A 21846-nucleotide genomic window follows, 5' to 3' on the forward strand; every position below is an offset into this window, starting at 1 on the left:
TGTGCTGGTTTGTTCTGTCAAGTCAGCAGCTTAAGGTTTTGTTTTGAACGCTTTCAAGTAGTGGACACCTTAAAATGTTTTTTTTTTTTTTTTTTTTTTCCTGTTGGAACAAGGTGGGAGATGATGAGTGGCTGGGAAATGACACCACCGCCCTTAAGGGACCTAAGGCAAACAGGAGCCGGTGGCAGTGACCTCATCAAATTTCCCTTTTCCAACTGTTTTTTTGGTTTTTTTTTTGATCGTATTGGACAAAATTCTCCCTCAGGGCCTCCCCGCCACCCTGAAGCAGAGAGCGGGGCGTAAATAGCGGGGGCACAACGCCTTTCTTGGGGGGCGGCGGGGCGGCAGCAGCAGCAGCGTCGAAGCCGGCCGGCCTGAGGAGGAGGGAACCGGGGAAGGAGACCCCCCCCCCACCCCGAGCCCTCGGGGGGGCTGCGGGCCGGGCTCCCCCCGCGGCGGGAGGCCTGAGGGGCCGGGCCGCGCCGTGCCGGCGCCGCCACAAGCTTGTCCCCCCCGCGCCACCGTCGGCGGGGCCGGCCGGGGTGAGAGGTGACGGCGGCGTCCCCGGAAGCGGCGGCAGGAGGAGGAGTAGCAGCAGCGGGAGGAGGAAGAAGAGGAGGAGGAGGCGGGTGTCTGGGCAGCGGCCTCCCCCGGCCCGTAGCCCCCCGTCAGGGCAGGAGGATGGTGCAGAGCCCGCCCCGCCGCCGCCGCTGCTGAGCTCCGGGCCTCCGCCCGCCCGGCCCGGGGGCCGCTTCTTCCTCACCCCGACCCCTCCGGGCGCCGGTAAGGTGGGGACGGGGCCTGGGGGGCCGGGGGGATCCCCTCTGAGGCCTCCTCGGGGCTCGGGGGGGGGTTCTGCTGGGCCGGTTGTGACCCCCCCCCGGGGACCCCGAGCCCCCGGTGAGGGGGGCTGAGGTTGGGGTGCAGCCCCCGGCCTGGGTCGGGCACCGGGGGGCTGGGGGGCGTCCCGTGGTGCCGTGCTCTGTGTGCTTTATCGCTGCTTCTGCTCTAGTGCTTATCCTAAGGGTTTATTTTTAATTAGATCTTAGCACGAGCTTTGTATGCTTGCTGTCGTACCAGGAAAAATAGTAAGGAGGAGTAATTCCGGTAGCACTACCGAATTCCTGTTGAAAAACAGTTTCCTTCGTGGCCTTTTCCTATTCGCTACACATCCCTATTTTATTCTTTTCTTGGTTTACCTTGCGCCTAAAGACGTTGTTTTTCTTTAAGGATAAAATTCCTGCTGCACCATGGCAAGGATATGGCTGCTGGGTACCTAAAGTTAAATTTGAGCTGTGAATCTTAGCCGTAGACACGGGCACCCCGGGAGCCATTGGTGACAAGGGACAGAACTGATCGCTGCACGGGCTTTTTTGTTTGTTTTAATTCCCCTTTGTTTGTTTTTTAAGGGCTTGTCTTCTCTGGGGAAATTTAATTGCGTAGTTAGCTCTGCCCACGTTATTATACGGTTGATCCTGGTAGACAAACCTTGACTCTAGATATGAATTATTAAGAGTTACTTTCCACAACCTCATTGGGCTTCAGGGAAGTTTTATGGTGCGTGGTGTATCGTGAAATGGGAACGGCTCCTCAGGCCCGTCTTTTCTGGTGAATCATTAATGCCTCTGTAGAAGCAGGTAAGGTCAAGGCAGCGGTCACCTGTCCTGCTCCCAGCTGGGGTGTGCGGAGCTGGTGCGGGCTCACCCGGGGAGCTGTGCCGCTTCCCTGCCTGCTCTTCCCTGGGCTCCGAGAGGAAGCTGGTGGCTGCAATCCAATTTCTGGTCAGCAGGTGTCCGCATAACAGGGGACAACTTTTCTTGGCAGACTGAGCGGAGATAGTATCGAATTGTGCCCGAGAGCCCTTACGCTCTTTGACCCTAGGTTTAGCCCCATCAAAGAGGATTAAGACCTCAGTGGCTTTGTTCCTTCCCATGAGTTGAGGAGTGGCTCGAGGCCCGAGGAATGTGATTCTTCTTTTCCACTTGAAAGACAAGGACTTGAAACGCCGCCTGATGACACAGAACAGGCTCTGTGCTCTGCCAGGAGAAAGGCGCGGAGCCGTGCTTGCATCCGAGGGCAGTGACAACCAGACCTTGGTGTCCTTTGTGTTGAGCCGGATGCGCCTGGCAGCAGACAGGACACTGGTGACTCCATCGCCCCCGGACGGGTTTCGTACCACAGGAGTGCAGCTCCCTCCTTAAGCACTTGCTGACGGTGTTTCTGTGAGCATCATCTTTATTTTTTATTTAAAAATGTGCTTTTTTGAAGAGAAATAATGCTGCTTTATCAAATGAGCCGATAAAAAAGTATTAATGAAAACCCTTGGTGTCACAATTTCGTTGCTTTCCCCAAATTTCCCCTTGCCAAAGGCATGGAGGTGTTGGGAGTGTTATTTCTGAGAAGAGCATTCCGAGCAGACCTGTCAATAAAGCAGGTTCCCAGAAGTCAGAACTCCCAGGTTTTGTTTTATAAGAGAACTCGCATATGCCCTGGCATGTCGAGGTTTGGTAATTACCTATCTGGAAAATGGAGAGACTGTTCTTCCACGAGTCTGGGTTAAGCAAATTAAAGTTGTATTTCTTTCGACCAGGGGCTTGAAGTACACCGGCGTGGTAACGTTACTGCTGGGTTTCTGCTTTTTCAGCCGGTGCCCAGTTTTTCAGGTGTTTCTGCTGCTATTTGTGTTCTTTCCTTCAGTAGTGGCCACTGGCTCTCTTTCTACTCCTTGCCCAGTCAGTAGTACTCCTGTAGTACTCCTACACGCAGAGCTCCGCTTTGCCATTCCCCCTAAAGCTGCCATTTCCTTGACTTGTCACTCATTTTCTGCTTGTGATTCAAGCTGTGTATCTGTCTGGGTCTCTGTCTCATTACAGTTCTCATTACAAACAACAGTTCTCATTACAGACCGTCTGAAGAGCCTTTTCCTGGCGTTTTTCTGTACTTACCCTGCAGAATCCCATACCACGTTCCTTAATGTGTAGCCTTAATGAAGTCAACGATTAACCTCCTTCAACTGGCTGCTAAACCAGTGTGTGATTATTAAGCTGTTACTGAGACTTTTCATGACTTCCTGAGCAAAGCCTTGCGGCGAACTGCGCCTGTTTGGCTGTGGTGGGCTAAATTTGCTTTCTGGTGGAAATGTATAGGATCCACTTCCAGGGGACAGCCCCTATAGAAAGGAATCGTTTTAATTTTGCTTTCCTCTCCCAGGTTCTCATGCTGAAGAGCAGTAACTGGAACAGCTTTTTATTTTTGTATTTTTTTTAGACTCAAGGCCTTTGACGTTGTATAATGCTTTATATATATAATATACTATATATATAGTATAATATATGTTATCCTGCAGTCTGTGTGATGTAGAATATGTCATGCTGTAAGTCATGGCTTTGGCTTCTAAAAGTTGGAAGGCTTTAAAGATGCCCAAGCCAGAACTCTTGCATACGAAAACATATTTTTCCCATCACACAGACTCAATTGGCAAGCAGCGCTGCCTTTATACAGTTTGGCAACAAAATGTCTGTTTTCAAGCACAGGTTAGGTTTGCTTTTGTTTTGCAGCTGGGTGTATTTTAAATCATGTTTTTCGCTTTTAACAATGGTCAGAATTCAGGGTTCATTGAACCGGCGAAAGAAAAGGCTTTCTTCGCATTGTTTGTGTTTCTTGGCTCCTGACTTTTCTACTCTTCTGGTTCTTCTTCTTTTTTAGCTCTTAGCATTTAAAAAGAAGTATTTTGAACTTGTTTGCATTTACGCAATGTTTTTTTGGCATTTACTTCTTGAAATTGTAAATTAAGATGTAAAACATTACCTTTGCCTTCCCAGGAGCATTAAGCGACACGCCGTGTGCTTGTGTTAAATCCACCGCAGGTGTTTAGAACTCCAACACGCAAGTTTGTTGGGCAGGGCTGCTCAGTACGTGGATATGTCTCGCACACAGACATTTGGCTGAGTAAAAGTTGATCTACAAATTTTCCTTGTTATTTTTTAACTCATCTACCTTTAACTCTGCTTTCTGTCTTTGACAAGAGTTACATACGGGAACTTGAGGGTGTGAAATTCAGTATTAATTTCAATCTTCAACTCTCCTATCAGTGTGACCAGATTGCTTCCCTTCCTTGCCTTTGTTTTGTGGGTAAGAGAGCTGAAATGTTTGCTGTTTCTGTAGCTCCTGGGGATGTTGAAATGTTTAATTATGCTTTGAAAAGTGTTTCGAGAGGTGGAAAAAAACCACTTTGTGCAAGTAAGTCCCTGGGCTCTCACACTTTTGTTAATAATCAGCTTCCCAAATGGCTCTGTTATTGGATTAGATGAGGAAATAACCTCCTTTGCAGCAGGTGATGCTCTCTGGCTCATTCAGTGTTGTCCAGCGCCTTCCATCTGTGCTCTTCGTGTGGGCAGAGGACCGGGCTGTTTTCTTGTCACGAGAAACAGTGCTCTGTGCTTTCTGCTTCCAGACTCTAGGAAAGCGTTTGTTTGCTTTTAATCAGTAAACATATTTGTAGGATGAAATCGGTCAGAGAATGAGCCACGGACTGGCCTGAGCTGATTCAACATCACCTCCTCCTTGCACAGCACTGAGGGCAGGGAGCCTCTACACCTCTGCCTGGGCGCCTTGTGCTGATATTTTGGCTGCAGGGGTTGAAGGATCCTAGGGGATGTTTTTGTCAATTTTTCCTCTTCCTCCACAAGTCTTGCTCACTGCTCTTCTACTTTGAGAAGACTGATGGCATTTACTAGGAGTCTCTTCATTTAATTTTGTAACGCTGGAGGACCGACGAAGGGGAAGAGGATCAGCTGGCCGATAAAAGTGCTTTGCCCTGGAGGATTCTGCTCAATCCCAAGGTAGAGATTTTGGCATCCCTTAGGAGCTAGCCCTGCGTGCCCTCTGCTGCTGGCGGAGGTCTGGGGCTGTGCGATTGCATCCCGCAGCGTCTCGTTATGGTTCCCGAAAGCTGAATTAAAGCAGCTGCATTTGCTTGCACCTCCTGTTTTTTCTGTAGATATCGGTACGGAAAAGTAAGTCTTCCTATGAAGTTAGTGGGAAAGCTCTCTTTCTCCCAACTGCATATTTTATTAAAAATAGTGTATTGTGAAATTCCAACAGAGATGGAAATCTATTGATTAGCTGTCCCCAACTCCTGGAAGAAGCTGCCCGTAAAAGCTGCTGATAGCGTATGTAGTAGCAATGGGTAGTTCGTTTCAGGGCATAAAGGGGCAGCCCTCTGGCGAGGTTAGACACTTTTTAATTTTAAGTTTTACCCTGATTTTTTTTCCCCTTTTTAAAATGTGTGAGATTTTTACCTGTTCAGAAAGTGGGAGATGATAATTGGTGTTGCTGTGCGAGCCAGCAGAGGCCTGATTTCCACTTGTCGGATCAGCTGAGGTTCCTTTCGCTGGTTCCGTTTGATAGCTTGGCGATACCAGATTAGAGATAAAGACATTCTCATTAAGTAGTCTTTTTAAGGCTTTGACAGAGCACTTTGAATACTCTGAACTTTAATAGGCAGCTTCACAGTTAACACAGCTGTGATCTATTTTGCTTTACCATTTTTCAGTGTGCTTAAATGTGTATATTTACTATTTTTAGCGGTTTAGGTGGTAGAGATCACATTCTGTTCGTTGAGAAGAAAGCCGAATTCAATTAAAGATATCTTTAGTACCTGCTACAGTTTCCTGTTCTTAAATGAGAGGCGCTTCAGTCTGAGATCAACGCCATGGCTTTGTTTGCATGTTACTTATGGGTGGTTTGCTAGGAAAATCACAGTTCGATTGGTTTGTGTTTGAGCGTTTTCCTGGCACGCAATGTTACTTTCTTTCAGGTTAACCCCGATGTGACCCATTTCCTAACCCCCCCATTGTGCTACTGGTAGTGAGGCGTCTTTGAAAACATAATTGATAATAAAAATACACGGAACTGCACACAGGGAAGATGAAAGGCTCTGAAGTGCAGGAAGATGCAGGCTTGGGAAATATGCGAGGTCGCAATGCAGTGCCGTAGGGATGGGTTAGCTCCAGCCTGCTCCCCTTCTCTTCCACCCACCCTTTTCTTCCTTAAGACCTTCCAGTGTTGGTTTTTGTTGTTGTTGCTTTAAATATTTAGCCCCCCCCAAATATTTTTCTTCTGTGGACTGCAACTATCTTGTATGCGTAAAAAGAAGGGGAAATATTTTTACGGAAATCGCTTGATTTTAAGCTTTCTGGTGGAAAGATAGCAACATTTTGGCAAGAGATATAAAAATTACGTTGTATGTTTACTTTAATCTCTTGGAAAATCATGTTTTGTTTTTCCTTTTGGCAACTGCAATTTTATTTTTAATACCTGCGTTAGTACACCATGTTTTTTGTTGATGTTGTTATGAATTCAGCTCCTTTGATATTAAGCCCCGAGAAGAGAATTTAATACGTCTGCTGTGACTCATTTCATCGACCTTTTGCTCTTTGCAATAGACTTCAAGATTTTCCCGATTTGTAATTTATTCTCGAAAACCTCACAGCTCCGTTTCAGAAGTTACCTTTTCCTCATCCCCTGTCACACACGAGGCAGGAACAACTGATAGCGTTGCTTTCCTGAGGCTGCTGTATTCATCCTTGAGCTATCGTGGTGGAAAACTCCCCCAGATTGCAGAACAGGCGACTATTTACTTATTTTTTTAGATGGTTAAACAAGTCTCCTTATTTTTTATATGGTTAAGCAGGTCTGTGTTTGCCTGGGACTCTGGCATGCTAACTGCTCTTTCCATCCTTCACCATCTTTATCGTTTTAATTCCGTAACAGACCATCCCAGGTTTTGCAGGGATCTAAAAGCGCGCCGCCTCCGCAGCTCTTGTCCCAAGTTTCCCGATGAGCACCGTCAGCCAGAACTGCCCGTGTTGTCCCGACGCCTACACCTCAGCACCAGGCAGCTACGTTGGAGCTGGCGGCCGCTGTTCCGAGCTGGCACTTCTCCTTCCTCCTCTTGCGCTCCAGCCACTTGTTAGGTTGGTCGTGGATATTTTTATTGCGCAAGCATTAAAAGGCTTGGGCAGAGTGGAGCGAGGCAGACAGCAGCCATTAGGGCCTCTTTCTAGATTACTTATTTAGCTAAAAAGAGAAACCCGATCTTGCTTCCCTGACCTGCCAGGAGGTAATAGCATTCCGTTTCTTTTCTTAACTGTGTGAAAGAGAAATAAAAGTTTCAATGGTATCCTGTAGGTTATTCATTTACACAGAGGAAGCTGTGAGTTACGAGGAGAGCTGGTAGAGGAACAGCAATTGTGGTATATTTCTGACAGGTCTTAACAGAAGGGAGGAGTGTAAGTGTGTGGACCATTAACCAGCCCCCTAAAATGCCATAGGAATATACGTTTTGATTTATGTGCCCTGAGCCGTTTCACGAGTTCTTTGATAATTAATGCTGTTCGAGCACTTTGTTCCCTAAAAAATCGGCAGCTCTCCAGGCAGCAGCTTGGAAATACTCCTCTTCGTTCTGGTTTGTGCTAGCCATGTCCAATTGCTGTTTTCACGTCAGCTCCGGTATTAAATCCACAGTCGTTCCCTTTTCTCTCACAAATGCTCAAAAGGCATGTTACGCTTCGGAAATTGCAGCTTATAGCATTTTCTAATTGCTTTCAAAGCTGGTGACTTATGGGAGCATATTAAGCACCTGGCAGTTTAAAGCTGGTGATCTCTTACATAAAAATATTAGCCCAAATATTTTCGTACGCGTGCTTTTCAGCACATCGAGCTTTATGGCTGATTTTAGGCCCTGTAGTAAACACGAACGCTAATGGAACTGTTGGAAGCCCCTTTAAAAAGGGCTCGCAGCCCTGTATATGCTCTGGGTGACATTCAGCTTTGATTAAATGCTCTAATAAAGCCTGCATCTGTGTTGTTATTTTCACAAGGAAATCCAGAAGGGAACGCTGCATACGGCTCTGCTTTTGGGTTATCTTTTGATCTATTTCCATCTCAACATGTGTCTCCGATGTTTTTATCTGGAGCGTTCGGGGGCTTTTAACTAGGGCTTGTTTAAGAAATTTGCTGCCAGTGACCAGACAGGAGGCAGGGCACACAGAACGAACCCAGCATGGTCCTGACTGGCACCGGCTCTCCCTTCCCCTCTCTCTCCTGCCCTCTCCTGACACCGTCGCAGGCTTGTTTGGCCATACTACGGCTGCTCTTGGGCAGACAGAAGTTCTGGTAAGGTGCACGTTCGTCTCACCTCCTCTCTCCTTTTTCCCCTCTTCTCCTCTCTGCTGTCTTGGCACTGTGCTTCTCACGCTCGGACATACTGCATACTTCTGGCAGGGGGTGTTTGCAGTTTTATCAGTTTTTGCTGATAAAAAGCTTCCAGCTTTCCTGGTCTTTGCAGAGTGGATGGGAATTGGTTGATAGAGCAAAAAAGTAAACGCAGGACACAATCTTGTGCTCCGGAGCGAGCCCCGTTTCAGCAGATCTCATCGAGGAGAGCAAGTAGGTGCGTGGGGAGAGTCCGGGAGAGCCGGCACGCACAGCTCCATGTCGTGCTGCTGCCACAGGGCTTCTGGTCTCTTCTCCAGACCCAAATTTCTCTTCTCTGGAGCAGTTTTGCAGCTTTAGTTGGTATTGCTTCTGTCAAGAATAACCGGAGCATTTCTGCCAGTAAAATATTGAGTATGCAAAAGTTGTGATCAGTGTACATTGTGGGATCTGAAAAAAAAACAACTTGAAAGTTTGTCTCATGCACTTTTGGATCAGTAGATCAGATCACGGCTTGTGCTCCTCCAACCCTGTCCCTCCTACACCCCTGGGCTTACCGAGGCTTGGGCCGCGCTGCAGCTGGGAGGTAAATGACATGTGCTTCTAATAAGAGGCCATGAGAATCACACAGACCTGCAGGGAGCAGAGTCCCTGACTTAATTAAGGGTTATCAGATCAGTATGAACGCTCAAACTTTAACCACTGCAGTGCCACATCCTGTAGATACTAGTCCTGAAGCTTGCCACTTCCTATGAGCTTTGAGGCTGAGCAGCATGTAGCTAGGAACTGTTTCTGTCCTTCTGTTATAGATGGGGTTAAAAGCCTTTTCAACAGGATTGTAGGTAAGACAAAGGTAAAAGGTTTTCTTCGAGTTTTCTCCTTGCAGAGCTGCTGAACTAGGTGCTGCAAGGCTGCACTTTAACACTTGAATGTTTGCTTTTGACTGTGCTGGGAGATGGGGAAGCTGATACAGTGAACTTAGCTTAAGTCTTTCTGCTCTGAAAATGGAAAAACAATTAGAAGAATCAGACTAAATACTACTTTTTGGATAAAAAACCAATGATTCAGTACGTTTCCTCAGCATATGTTGAGTCCTCTCTTTTGTTTACAGACTCCAGTTGAAGTTCTCTAGCTGCTGCACAAATTGGAGAGAGAAAGGAGCTGCTTTCTCCTCCCCTCTCGTGCTGTTGTTGGGTATTTCTCACAACAGGATTCTTGGTGCAGAAGCCCAAAATGCCCCTAGGCTGATTCTTGGATCCCGTTTGAAGGTCTGGTCCTTTGGGGCTAGGGATGGGGAGAGTGATGTTGTAAGGCTTCAGCCTCGGTTTTGATAGTATATGGGGAGTTCGCTTTGTAGGCTGCGTTGCAGCTCCATTTGCACTGTAATTTGAGGAGTCCAAATATTGCTGGAATTAGTCACAGAGCCTGTTCTGCCTAGGAAAGTGGGAAGGAGAAGGGATGGTATTATTGCTCATCAGCGATATCGGGCTGAGCTAGAGGTTGTCTTCACTGCTTAAAGTCTGTTGGTGATTTTTGAAGCTGAGAAGGTGAAATCGAGTGTGTTTTTGATTTGTGCTTTATTTGAGGTGTACCGAGCCTGTGTTCAATGACCAGTACAGAGCTGTATAATTGAATCTCATTTTCGCATATGATTTCATTTTTTTTGTTGTCAAACTTCTCTCTTTTGTGATCGACCGCCCCCACCCCATAGCACACAGCCCAGTCACTCTGCTGTAATGTTCTTTTTTTTCAGGTGAACAATCAGAATAATGTTCAACATAAACCTGTTGGAGAACCTGAAGGTTTACGTCAGCAGCCGGCCTCCGCTTGTGGTCTTTATGATCAGCGTAAGCGCTATGGCAATAGCTTTTCTGACATTGGGCTATTTCTTTAAAATCAAGGAGATCAAGTCACCAGAGATGACAGAGGTACGGTACGAGAAGTTCCCAGGTTGAACAGTGGGAATACTGATTTGAAATACATGCACAAAGCTAACGAGTTCCTTTTTCCCCCTGAAAACCCTTTTATGGCAGTGCAAGAGTCTTATGGGAGATTGTTTTCAGCATACTTGCCACTGATTTTACAGGAAAAGTGACTGTTGGTGTGAATGTGTGAATAGCCTTATTTTAGTTTAAGGGTGAGGTCAAATCATCTGACTTGGATTTTCCCTGCCATGGCTAGGAGCCTTTTTTTTATTATTATTATTCCATGATGTCAGCTAGCTTGTTTGTGAAACTTCTGTTCTTACCTAGCGTTACTATTCTGTAAGGAGGAAAACCTTGTTGGAAACCGCTTGTACCCTGAGCGTGGTGAGAGTGGACCAAGCCAGTATATTTCTGGAGTTTCAGGAAGGGTATTCTGCTGCTGTGCCCAGCAGCGGTCAGGCAGTGGCTGGAACTGAACGCTTCAGACTTTTGTAAACAACTTGTCCCATTGTTGAGATAGCCATGGTGGTGTTTGTGCTTGCTTCATGAGCCATGTGATTTAAGTTAACTGCCTTGAAACTGCAGGCAGGATAGTATGTAGCAAGGTCTGTGCTGCTGTAGGGAAGTGGCAACCAGAAGTTAATTTGCTAATCCGCTCTAAATCTTTGCATTTGTTTAAAGGACTGGAATACTTTCCTCCTGAGGTTTAATGATTTGGACTTCTGTATATCTGAGAACGAAACCCTAAAGCATCTCATCAACGATACCACAACTCCAGAAAGTACCGTGACCAGCGGCCAGGCGAGATCTTCTACACAGTCTCCACAGACTCTTGAGGACTCTGGTCCTATAAACATCTCTGTTACAATCACTTTGACGCTGGACCCACTCAGACCATTTGGCGGATATTCCCGCAATGTCACACATCTAAGTTCCACAATTTTTGGACACCAAATCGGACTCTCAGGTATGCAGGACTTGACTTTTATAAGTTTGAATGACAGCTACAGGTAAATGAAAACTCTAGTTTATTACCAGTGAGATGAATCTTTTGCTTAGAACAGATTTATTGTGAGTGGAGTCGTGTACAGAGCCCTTCACTTGTTTGCTAGAGAAGCTTATCCCTGTGTTCAGAATGGAAAAAAAGTGCAGGTTTACCACGATTAGGCTTTGCAGTGTTAAGCAGTTAGCCTATAATGACAGTGGAAGGTAACTTTTAAGCCAAAAAATTCTAAGCAGCAAAATCTTCTAAAAGTGACTCATTGGACAATGGTGTCTCGATACATCTTCAAGTGCTGAAGCCACATTTTGAAGGCGTTAATGTATGTACTTTAGAGATCAAGTAGTGTATTGCCTAAAAAATACAGTTTATCTAAAATGCATACATAAATTTTAATATTGCAAACAGCAAAAAAAATTATTTAAATTTCTGTGGCATGAAGACCTCTTATTTGGCTGCCCTGACAGCTTTGACAGGAGATTAGATTGTTAGTAATAGAACCTCGTGGAATTTTAGCTCTTAGCCAGGGTTGCATTTTATAATAACGTTTGAAGGTGTCTTGAACCTCAGAGATCTGTAAGGAGACATTTGCCATGGCTGTAAATCTGTATTCTTGTATTATATTATTATTTTGTTACTGCTTTGTGTGCTGTCAAATGCAAGCTCCATTTCAAGTAGCCTGGATTTATTTTCAGTATGAATATGTCCATATGGAGTCAGCGTTCACTACCTAATCTGCAGTTCAGTAATCTGCTAGCACCTTTTCATCTGCACAAATATCTCCAGTTTGAAATGTGAGCTTCAGAAAAAGCAGATGTTCAACAACATCTTTGGCAGGAGAAAGGCTAAAGAAGTGTGATTTTACTTTCTAACAAAATTCTCAGAACATGCATGAATTCATTTATAAACAGGGAGGTATTTGTTTCTGAAAGGAGCCTGATGATCCCACTTCTTTTGGGGGCAGGAGAGATTAGAAAGACCAGCAGCTGTTGTTTTGAATTTTTTTGGTGCTTTTTGTTGTTTTTTAAACTTTTTTTTGCTTTCTGTGTTGATAATAAAGATGCTGGGTGACTTCAAAGGTACAGATTCAGGGTAATGTTGCCTTCTTAATCAATTGCACGCTTTCCTTATCCTAGCGATTGTTGCTCAGCTACTTTTGTGATCGGAAAACAGCTTTCCTTCTTTCCTCCTCTCTTTCTCAAAGGCAGAGAATCCCACGAGGAGATAAACATTACGTTCACCCTGCCGACTGCCTGGAATTCAGATGACTGCGTTCTTCATGGTCACTGCGAGCAGGTTGTATTCACAACCTGCATGACTGTGACAGCAGCCAGCAACGTGTTTCCTGTCACAGTGTAAGTGCATTTTAAAGTCTTTCTTAGACTGGTTGTTGGGTGATTAATTTCTCAGCTGCTTCTCTGAGGTTGTCACATCTGATGAATGTTGTTGTTGACTGTGGATATCGTGTACCTGCCTTTCTTCCCCTGCAGTAAAACCCTGTCCGTCTTGAGACTTTTGCTGTCTTTTAGCAATGCTAGATTTTTCTGTGAATGTTTTGTCTCTAGGCATACCTGCCTTTCAGCATGCAGCCTGTGATTTAAACTTCAATAAGAACTATGGACTCAGTGAATATTTAAGAAAGATACCCTATAATTTAGTTTCACTACCTTGTATGAGAGCTAAGACTTGACTCTGAGGATCTTATCCTCTTCCCTACCAAGAGATGAACATAAGCTGAACGTTGCTTTGCTACCAAACCCAGCAGGTGCAGACCTTTCATCAGAATAGTTTCCCCTTGTCTCCTCCAGACTCCCTGACACTATTCAGTATACTCTGGAGAACCATCAGACAGGTTCCCATGACTGTATGAAGCCATATGAAAACCAGTATTTTTCTAATTAAGCTGTGGGGTGTTGACTTACTGGAACAACATTCAGTTAAATTTTAATGTTCGTATAGAAATCATATGTTTTTTTATACAGTCTTTTGGTTAAGACTTTTTTTTTCTGCTGTTTTGTAAAACTGTGTTTTATACTGCTGTTAAGAAGTCAGGGCCTGACTCAGTTCTGAAAGTTAGCCTTACTGAAGGCGGAGAATGGCAATTAAGGTGCTAATTATTTCTGTTTTTCTGCAGTCAGCCACCGCATTGCGTTCCTGAAACGTACAGCAACGCTACACTTTGGTACAAGATCTTTACCACAGCAAGGGACTCTAATACAAAATACGCACAAGATTATAACCCTTTCTGGTGTTACAAAGGAGCAATTGGAAAAGTGTACCACGCTTTAAATCCCAAACTAACTGTTATAGTTCCAGATGTAAGTGCCACGGTGTTTTTTACAAGTTATGTTCAATAAATGTGGTTTAATGGAATATGGGTCCTAAAATGGTCAGATTTAGTGCTGTTTTACTATATTCAGTGCAGGGGCTGAAACAGAGTTGGATATGCCTCGCCACTGGTGGGCATGATGGTCTTCATGTAATCTCTATGGGCCTCACAGCTTTTAATAACCAAGTTTTATATTCTGAAATCATTTGACAAAAGGCAGTTCTGGTATATGGGAAGAGATCTCTAGTACAGAGTTTTAAGATGAAGAACATTTTGGTTCTTTTTGTGCCACAGTTAAGAATCACTTTCATTACTATGCCATCTTTTAATAGGGGAGAAAGTTGATTCATGAAGTAATTTCTGTGCTGAACTGGTAATTATTGCTCTAATATTAAGTGTCAACTATTGGTGCATTGTCAGTAAATGGTTTTAATTTTCTGTGCAGGATGATCGCTCTCTAATAAACCTGCATCTCATGCATACCAGTTACTTTCTTTTTGTGATGGTGATTACAATGTTCTGCTATGCAGTTATTAAAGGCAGACCAAGCAAACTGAGGCAAAGCAATACAGAATTCTGCTCTGAAAAGGTGAGTTTGAGTAATAACAAAATATTGACTCTGTTAAGAAAACATAGCAAGCCTCCTTTTTTTTACATAGTACAGACTAGTTCTTATCTCTTGAAATGTAGGCCTAATTCCTTTTCAAAGAGACGTGGGTATTTTATCGTGGAGAGTAAAGAAGGGTTCTACAGAATACGTATATGTGCTGTGTAGATCCTCAGTTATATTTCTCTCCTCCAGAAGTGGATTATTGCAGTTCAGTAAGTGCTATAACGCAGCTCTTCTGCCACACTTCTGTTGTTATTCTCACTATTTTGTATGAAGCATTGAATAGATAGCACCAAATGGTTTTATTTACCTTTCATCACAACAGACTGAAAATTTTGAATAAAACATGATACATAATTCTGATTAGCAGCCATTAGAATTACAAAAAAACCAATCACAAAGGTATTGAAACAGTCATTATTCAGTATGCATTGGAGACATGGACTTTGCTTGAAGGATTAAATATGAATATATTTACTGTGAAGTAGGAAATGAATGTTGGCACCCTTTGATCTTGATTTTTTGTAGCATAAGCTGTTCTGTTTTGTATTGTTTTTAAATTGATTATGCTAAGAACAAAATACCTTCAGACTTGCTTTGATTTCCTTTCCAAGTTAGACTTTCAAGGTTCTTCGAAAAAGGCAAGGACAGATATGCCAGCTGCATGGAGATAAGCAATATCACTGTTATGGGATTAGGAATTTGACTTTAATTAAATGTTTTCTTTTTCTTTTGTTTAGGTTGTTTTGTCAGAAGCATAATCCATCCTCTTCTTTTACTGAGAATGACTGAGAACCGTAATCATTGCCTGCTGAACCCAGAATGGGTCTTAACACTCTGTGAATACATTATCTTGCAATGTTGGTTTATTCCAACCAAAGACATTTCAAGTGCCTGTAATTGATTTGTACATATTTATAAAAGTATATTCAGAATAGGTCAGATGATGCACTTGTTCCGCATTGTAGTGCGGCCAGAAACTTTCAGTCTTTACCTGTGGACATAGCCGAATGTTTGTGTAGATATGTTTAGTGATATGGCTACATATAGTCAGAGCAAGATATTTTTGTCTAGCTGCATCTGGGCAGGTTAAGATGCCTTTGCAAATGTCTCAAACAAAACAACGAATCTTTGTTTTTTGCCCAATGATATGTACAGTGTGTTTGAAACAGTATGCACCTTTGATATAATACTGCATTTCCAGAGCCACCAATCTACTACATGAATTAAATGTGTATTTGTGTGGCCTGATACCTTCTTCCATTTGCTCCTTGCTTGCAAGAAAAGATATGAACATTTTTAGATATTTTTTTTGAAAAAAAAAAATACATATACACATTTTAATAGTGCTGTATTTAGGACAAACTTGTGCTTTTATTCATAGTAAAAACTTAAGAAGTGAAGTCCCATTTTAAAATCTTTCTTATTGAAAACTGCTAAGTTTGATTATATTTTTTTTTCATTTGGCCTGCTGAATGCCAGAGAATCAGTCAGCATAGAGACTATCTGGAAAGCTTTCTACTTGGCCTCCCATCTGCAGTCCTCAAACCCAGAATATGCATCTCTGCTGCAGAGCAGCTTTCTGTAAACATTTTTTTTTCTAGAAAGTGAAACTTGGTTAAAAGATGCATTGTATTAACTGTCTGTTGGGGCTCTGCACAGCCTTGGGCAAGTGCAAATAATGAAAGAAAAAGAAATCCCGTAGTCTGTTACTGACTCACTTTGGGACTCTCTATCCATCTCTGAAGGGCAGCTGAAAATGACACTTTATTAGCTTAGTCCAATTTCAATTTAATGCTGTGCACTCGGGGGAAGATGATGAGGAGTGAACTAGGGCTGTTGCGATTAAAGTCAGAGAGACTACACAGTAAAATTCATACTGTTCTGTGTCCACTCTTAAATCAGAGGAGTTTTTGTGATGTGCATTTTTCCTTTTCTCATTCTGGCTTTTGCTGTTTCCTTCCAGCTTGTTATTTGGTAACCTCCTTAATTTTTAGGAGTCTGGATTTTCCTGCAGACATTTCCACCACTGCTTTTAAAATCTCACTGATTGCCTTAATTGACCTTTCATCTCGTCTTTGTAGAATCATAGAACGGGGTGGGTTGGAAGGAACCTTAAGGATCATCTAGTTCCAACCCTCCTGCCGTGGGCAGGGACACCTCCCACTAGACCAGGTTGCTCAAAGCCCCATTGGGGCATCCACAACTTCTCTGGGCAACCTGTTACAGTGCCTCACCACCCTCATAGTGAAGAGGTTCTTCCTTATATCTAATCTAAATCTACCCTCTTTCAGTTTAAAGCCATTACTCCTTGTCCTATCACTACATGCCCATATAAATAGACCCTCTCTAGCTTTCTTGCAGGCCCCTTTTAAGTACTGGAAGGCCAGTAGAAGGTCTCCCTTCTCCAGTCTGAACAACCCCAACTGTCTCAACCTGTCTTCAAAGAAGTGCTCCAGCCCTCTGATCATCTTTGTGGCTGTCCTCTGGAGTTGCCCCAACAGCTCCATGTCCTTCTTATGTTAGGGCCCCCAGAGCTGAATGCAGTACTGCAGGTGGGGTCTCACCAGAGTAGAGGGGGAGAATCACCTCCCTCGCCCTGCTGGCCACGCTGCTTTTGATGTAGCCCAGAATATAGTTGACTTTCTGAGCTGCAAGACCACCATGCCAGGTCATGTTGAGCTTCTCATCCACCAACACCCCCAAGTCCTTCTCCTCAGGACTGCTCTCAATCTGTTCTTCACCCAGCCTGTGTTTGTGCTTGGGATTGCTCCGACCAGATGCAGGACCTTGCACTTGGCCTTGTTGAACTTCATGGGGTTTGCATGGGCCCACCTCTCAGGCCTGTCCAGCCAGGTCCCTCTGGATGGCTCCCTTCCCTCCAGCGTGTCGACTGCATGGCTTGGTGTCATCGACAAACTTGCTGAGGGTACACTCGATCCTACTGTCCATGTCGCTGACAAAGATGTTAAACAGCACCAGTCCCAGTACCGATGCCTGAGGAACACTGCTCGTCACGGGTCTCCACGTGGATATTGAGCCGTTGACCACAGCTCTTTGAAGTGCAACCATCCAGCCACTTCCTCACCAACCGAGCAGTCCATCTGTCAAATCCATGTCTCCAATTTAGAGACAACATCGTGCAGGGTAGTGTCAAATGCTTTGCACAAGTCCAGGTAGGTGTTGTCAGTTACTCTTCCCCTATCCACCAACGCTGTAACCCTGTTGTAGAAGGCCACCAGATTTGTCAGGCACAGTCTGCCCTTGGTGAAGGCATGTTGGCTGTCACCCATCACCTATGTTTTCCACGTGCCTTAGCAGGGTTTCCAGGAGGATCTGCTCCATGATCTTGCCGGGCACGAGAGGTGAGGCTGACTGGCCTGTATTTCCCCGGGTCTTCTTTTTTCCCTTTTTAAAAATGAGGGTTATGTTTCCCTCTTCCAGTCAGTGGGAATGTCACTGGACTGCTACAACTTCTCAAATATGATGGCTTAGCAACTTCATCTGCCAGTTCTCTCAAGGCCCACAGTTGCATCTCATCAGGTCCCATGGGCCTGTGCACCTTCAGGTTCCTTAGCTGGTCTCAGGCCTGGTCCTCTCCTACAGAGCATGGTTCATGGTAATCCCAGTCCCTGCCTTGGCCTCCTGCAACTTGGGTGGTGTGCCAGTGATCTCTTGCTAGTGAAGACAGGCAAAAAAAGGTCATTGAGTACCTCAGCCTTCTCCGTATCCCGGGTAATCAGGTCTCTCATTTCCTTAGAGAAATCTTTTAGTGCTGACATACCTATAGAAGCTTTTATTGCTCTTGATGTCCCTGGCCAGATTTAATTCTATCAGGGCTTTGGCTTTCCTGACTCTATCCCCAGCTGCTTGGACAGTTTCTTTGTATTCCTCCCAGGCTACCTGTCCTTGCTTCCACTCTCTCTAGTCTGCTTGAGTTTGGCCAGAAGTAACTTGTTCATCCATGCAGGCCTCCTGCCCGACTTCCTCCTTGTTGGGATGCATCACTCCTGAGCTTGGAGGAGGTGATCCCTGAATATTAAGCAGCTTTCTTGGGCCACGCTTCCCTTCAGGGCTTTGTCCCATGGCCCTCTACCAAGCAGGTCACTAAAGAGGCCAAAGTCTGCTCTCATGAAGTCCAGGGTAGTGAGCTTGCTGTGCTCCCTCCTCTCTGCCATAAGGACCTTGACCTCCACCATTTCATGGTCACTGCAGCCAAGGCTGCCCTTGAGCTTCACATTTCCCACCAGCCCCTCCTTGCTGGTGAGGTCTGGGATAGCACCTCTCCTCGTTAGCTCTGGTATCTCTTGGGGAAGGAAGTTTTCGTCAACACATTTGTGCAACCTCCTGGATTGCTTGTGTCCTGCTGTGCTGTCCCGCCAACAGATAGCGGGGTGGTTAAAGTTCCCCCATGAGGATCAGGGCTTGCGGATGTGAGGCTGCTCCTGTCTGTCTATAGAGGGGCCTCATCCACTCAGTCTTCCCAGTCGGGTGGCCTGTAGCAGACCCCTACTACAATGTCACCTGTCCTTTCCCTCCATTTAAATGTGGCCCCCCAGCTCTCTGGCTCCTCATCCATCCCCACACAGAGCTCCGTGCACTCCAGCAGGTCACCAACATCAAGGGTGATGCTCCCTCCTTGTTTCCCCCACCTGTCCTTCCTAAAGAGCCTCCATCCTTCCATCCCAACACTCCAGCCATGGGAGCCATCAGGCTGCTCCTGGCTAAATTGCTGGTGTCCATATGAAACAACAGCAGCAGATAGTAGTGTGTATGAGGCACGGTAGTCTCGTGGTGACATCCCTGATAGGAGCCCCTGGTAAGCAGCACACCTCTATAGAGTGGGTCACGTTGGCAGACAGGTGCCTCCGTACTTTGGAAAGTCACCTACTATCCCCTATTGCCTTTTCTTAGCCACACTGGTTGTTATACAGGGAGCAGATCTGGCTGCCTTGCTCAGCTCCAGCGTCTCTCCGGATGTGATGGGTCGTTCCCCTTCAGTGGAGCAGTAAAGTGGTTCTGCAAGGGCACCTCAGCCTTCGGGGGAAGCCTTTTCCTCCTGCTGGTCCTTGCCACTGCAAGCTTCCATCCTTCTGTGTTATTGGCCCCTCTCCCTTCTGTATGTGCTAGTGGGGGAATCTTTGGCTGTGTGGCTGCAGGTCCACTGCAGGCTGCACTTGGAACGAGCTTTCTAACTCCCTCTCAGCCTCCCTGATGTCACGCAGTCTTTTCACTGCCTCCTGCAGCTCTGCCACCTGCTGCAGGAGGTCCTCCACCTGGGCACACCTTTTGCAGGTAGGTCTGCAACCCGCACATATGCTTTTCTCTCTCTTCTTTCGGTAAATTTCACTCTAAAGTACACAAAACAAGAAAACCCAAGTCAATGTCTTACAGTCTTAATTATGCTGGCGTAAGATTTTTAGTTTATTACACATAGACACTGTTGGGAATGGTACCCTACTGGTTTGTGGGCCTGTATCTATAGGACTTCAGTATTCAGTAAGTTCATGACTCTTCAGAGCATTTGAAGCAAATAACCACGCTTTTCTGCAGAACCTGTTCCATTCCAGAGTTTCGGTTACTTAAGTAGTGTTAACTAACATGCATTTTTCTCCAGGGATGTTAAGGTAAAGCTTGAGAGATGGCCTAGTTTGAAGTCTAAGGATAAAATGAAGCTTCCGTTTTTTCTCCTGATGCTGCTATGGGCTAATACTGCTTCACTAATGTGAGTCAGTGAAGTAAAACAGGGAGACAGCTTCTCCTGAAAATTGTCTGAGCTGTTCCTAATTTATGCATACCTAGCCTTCTGCATTGATAATGACTTCTAGAGTTGCCTACGAGGGTGGCTTGATCTCGGGACCAAAGGCAGGAAGAGGAAACCGACTGGGGTGGTGTTGCAAATTCTGGAAATACCTAATAAAAACCACAGTGCGACTCCTTTAAAAAAGCAAACCCATATCCTTTCTGTTTCAGCAACCTAAAAATCCACCTCCAAATGTCCTATTTATGAATTGGTCTGGTGGGGAAAACAGATTTTTTTTTTTTTAAATCAGTTTTGCTATTTGGTAATTAGAGGAGCCTGCTTTGCAATTTGTCACCCACTGCATTGAAATACAAAGAAATGCTAAGACTGTGACCAACAAAAGCAAAAGGGAAAATGTTAGAGAAATGTATTTTTGGCCTTAGTTTATCCCTTTGCACCCATGTATTGCAGCGGAGAGCTAAGTGTGTCCATCAGGTTGAAATGCTGTAATACTGAGGAATATTGGATTGTTCCTAGGCGCAATGTACAAAAATTAAATGCAGCCAAACAGAAGAGTAAAAACTTAATATTAAAGTTCAGATCATATTGATCTTTCCTTTTTTGTTTTCTTTTTCTTTTTAACTATGACTTGAATCAGTTTTGATTCTATTTGTACGTGTTTTCTTGTTCTTAGAAAGCTGCCATTTTCTTTTGCATTTTTCTTTGGCATTACATAGAAAATCTGAGCCTTGGTTTTCAACCCTCTGCAGGTGATTGTAGGGTTAAGATGGCTTTTTTTTGTTTTGTTTTGTTCTTACATTTCACTTGTCTTGTTGCATGATGGTTAATAGCTGATTTGGAAATGACATTTCTCTCCTAGATTAATTTTGTGTTTGTAAGATGTGCATATTGCTTTGCAGAATAAAAATGATGAAGTTTATTTTGTTGTCTTTATTTCTGCTAACCAGATACTATGGAGGTTTCATAAATCATTACATTACATGCACTCTTGGAAGAAATCAGTAGTGAAAGTCTATAATGGATTGGAATTTCAAATCCTTTGTATGGTGCAGTAAGCACCTTTTTATGTGTTATGGGGGGGGGGGGGGAATTCAGCTGGTTCCCATCATGACAAATGCAGAATTTGTGATGTTTTTCTTGGGACCTCATTGTCTTTCTGTCTCGTATCAGTCACTTGTTTTATTGATGCAATGCAGATTTCTATGCTGAACATACAGGTGGAGCACTAGGAGTGTGACAGAAGAGGACAGAGAACAGCCTTAGCTATTTTTCTGAGACCAGTGTGTTGTTAATGGTCAAATGAGTTTTTATTCCATTCACATGTATTTCCCCTTTCAGAATCCCAAGAATTTCTGCCAAATGTCATCTGTCTTCTGTGTTGACGGTATTATTAGATTTAGCAGGAAAATCCCCAAACAGGTTGATTTCTTGCTGCAGTAAGGACCTCTGAGAGGAAGAGGAAGGTAGAAATAAGCACTTGTGATTGCTTCATTTTCAGGTTCCATGACAGTGCTAAGAGAAGTACTCAGTATGCCTTGATCATTATCATGCCCACCCCCTGCCTCCTTCCTACAGGTGCTCTGTAACTCACTCAGCTGAACTGAGACCAGATCCTGAGCATTCCAAAATGCTTGCAGGTGGCTTGAGATCATTGAAGGACATATATGGATGGCTTTTGAAATCAAGATAATGTAAGTCATTAAATTCTAGCTCCAGTTATTGTGCAGCTGGAACAAGTTGCACCTGCATGTTTTCAGTGCTTGAGGGAGTAGGAAAAACATACTTGGTGTTGCTCTTGGAAGCTTGTTAAAAGCTAGGCACTGAGTATTTGACAAGCACAAGAAGGCCAGCCTGTCTTGCTTTGCTGGAGAATGGAGTTCAAAGCACTCGCATAGTGCTCTAACATACCCTGGATGTATGCAGATGGTGCCTATTCAAATCTAGTGACAAATGGGAGCATTGTTTAAAAGCAAATCTGTGAAGTTGTTTTAGATTCTTTTT

At 44.5% G+C, this 21846-nt stretch overlaps 1 protein-coding gene across 2 annotated transcripts; it reads left to right on the plus strand.

Annotated features, from left to right (window-relative positions):
• The first annotated feature begins 541 nt into the window (after positions 1-541).
• On the plus strand, positions 542-20764 carry TMEM248 (transmembrane protein 248). 2 transcript variants are annotated; one of them, XM_048068076.2, is made up of 7 exons: positions 542-783; positions 9971-10145; positions 10824-11109; positions 12347-12497; positions 13277-13460; positions 13917-14060; positions 14822-20764. In XM_048068076.2, exons 2-7 carry the CDS (start codon positions 9987-9989, stop codon positions 14840-14842), a joined length of 945 nt encoding a protein of 314 aa, XP_047924033.1. In that variant the 5' UTR covers positions 542-783; positions 9971-9986; the 3' UTR covers positions 14843-20764. The 2 variants fall into 2 exon arrangements, with proteins under 2 accessions (XP_047924033.1, XP_013045411.1); XM_013189957.3 differs by lacking the exon at positions 542-783 and adding an exon at positions 4633-4841.
• Positions 20765-21846: the final 1082 nt, after the last annotated feature.

Source organism: Anser cygnoides, chromosome 18, assembly GCF_040182565.1.
Source record: "Anser cygnoides isolate HZ-2024a breed goose chromosome 18, Taihu_goose_T2T_genome, whole genome shotgun sequence".
Lineage (NCBI taxonomy): Eukaryota > Metazoa > Chordata > Aves > Anseriformes > Anatidae > Anser > Anser cygnoides.

What these genes read in the sequence shown, in the direction of transcription:
- TMEM248 (XM_048068076.2), top strand. Translation starts at nt 9,987, where the DNA reads ATGTTCAACATAAACCTGTTGGAGAACCTGAAGGTTTACGTCAGCAGC. An exon ending in ACACCAAATCGGACTCTCAG is followed by an intron (nt 11,110 to 12,346) that starts GTATGCAGGACT and finishes TCTTTCTCAAAG; the next exon opens with GCAGAGAATCCCACGAGGAG. An exon ending in AACGTGTTTCCTGTCACAGT is followed by an intron (nt 12,498 to 13,276) that starts GTAAGTGCATTT and finishes GTTTTTCTGCAG; the next exon opens with TCAGCCACCGCATTGCGTTC.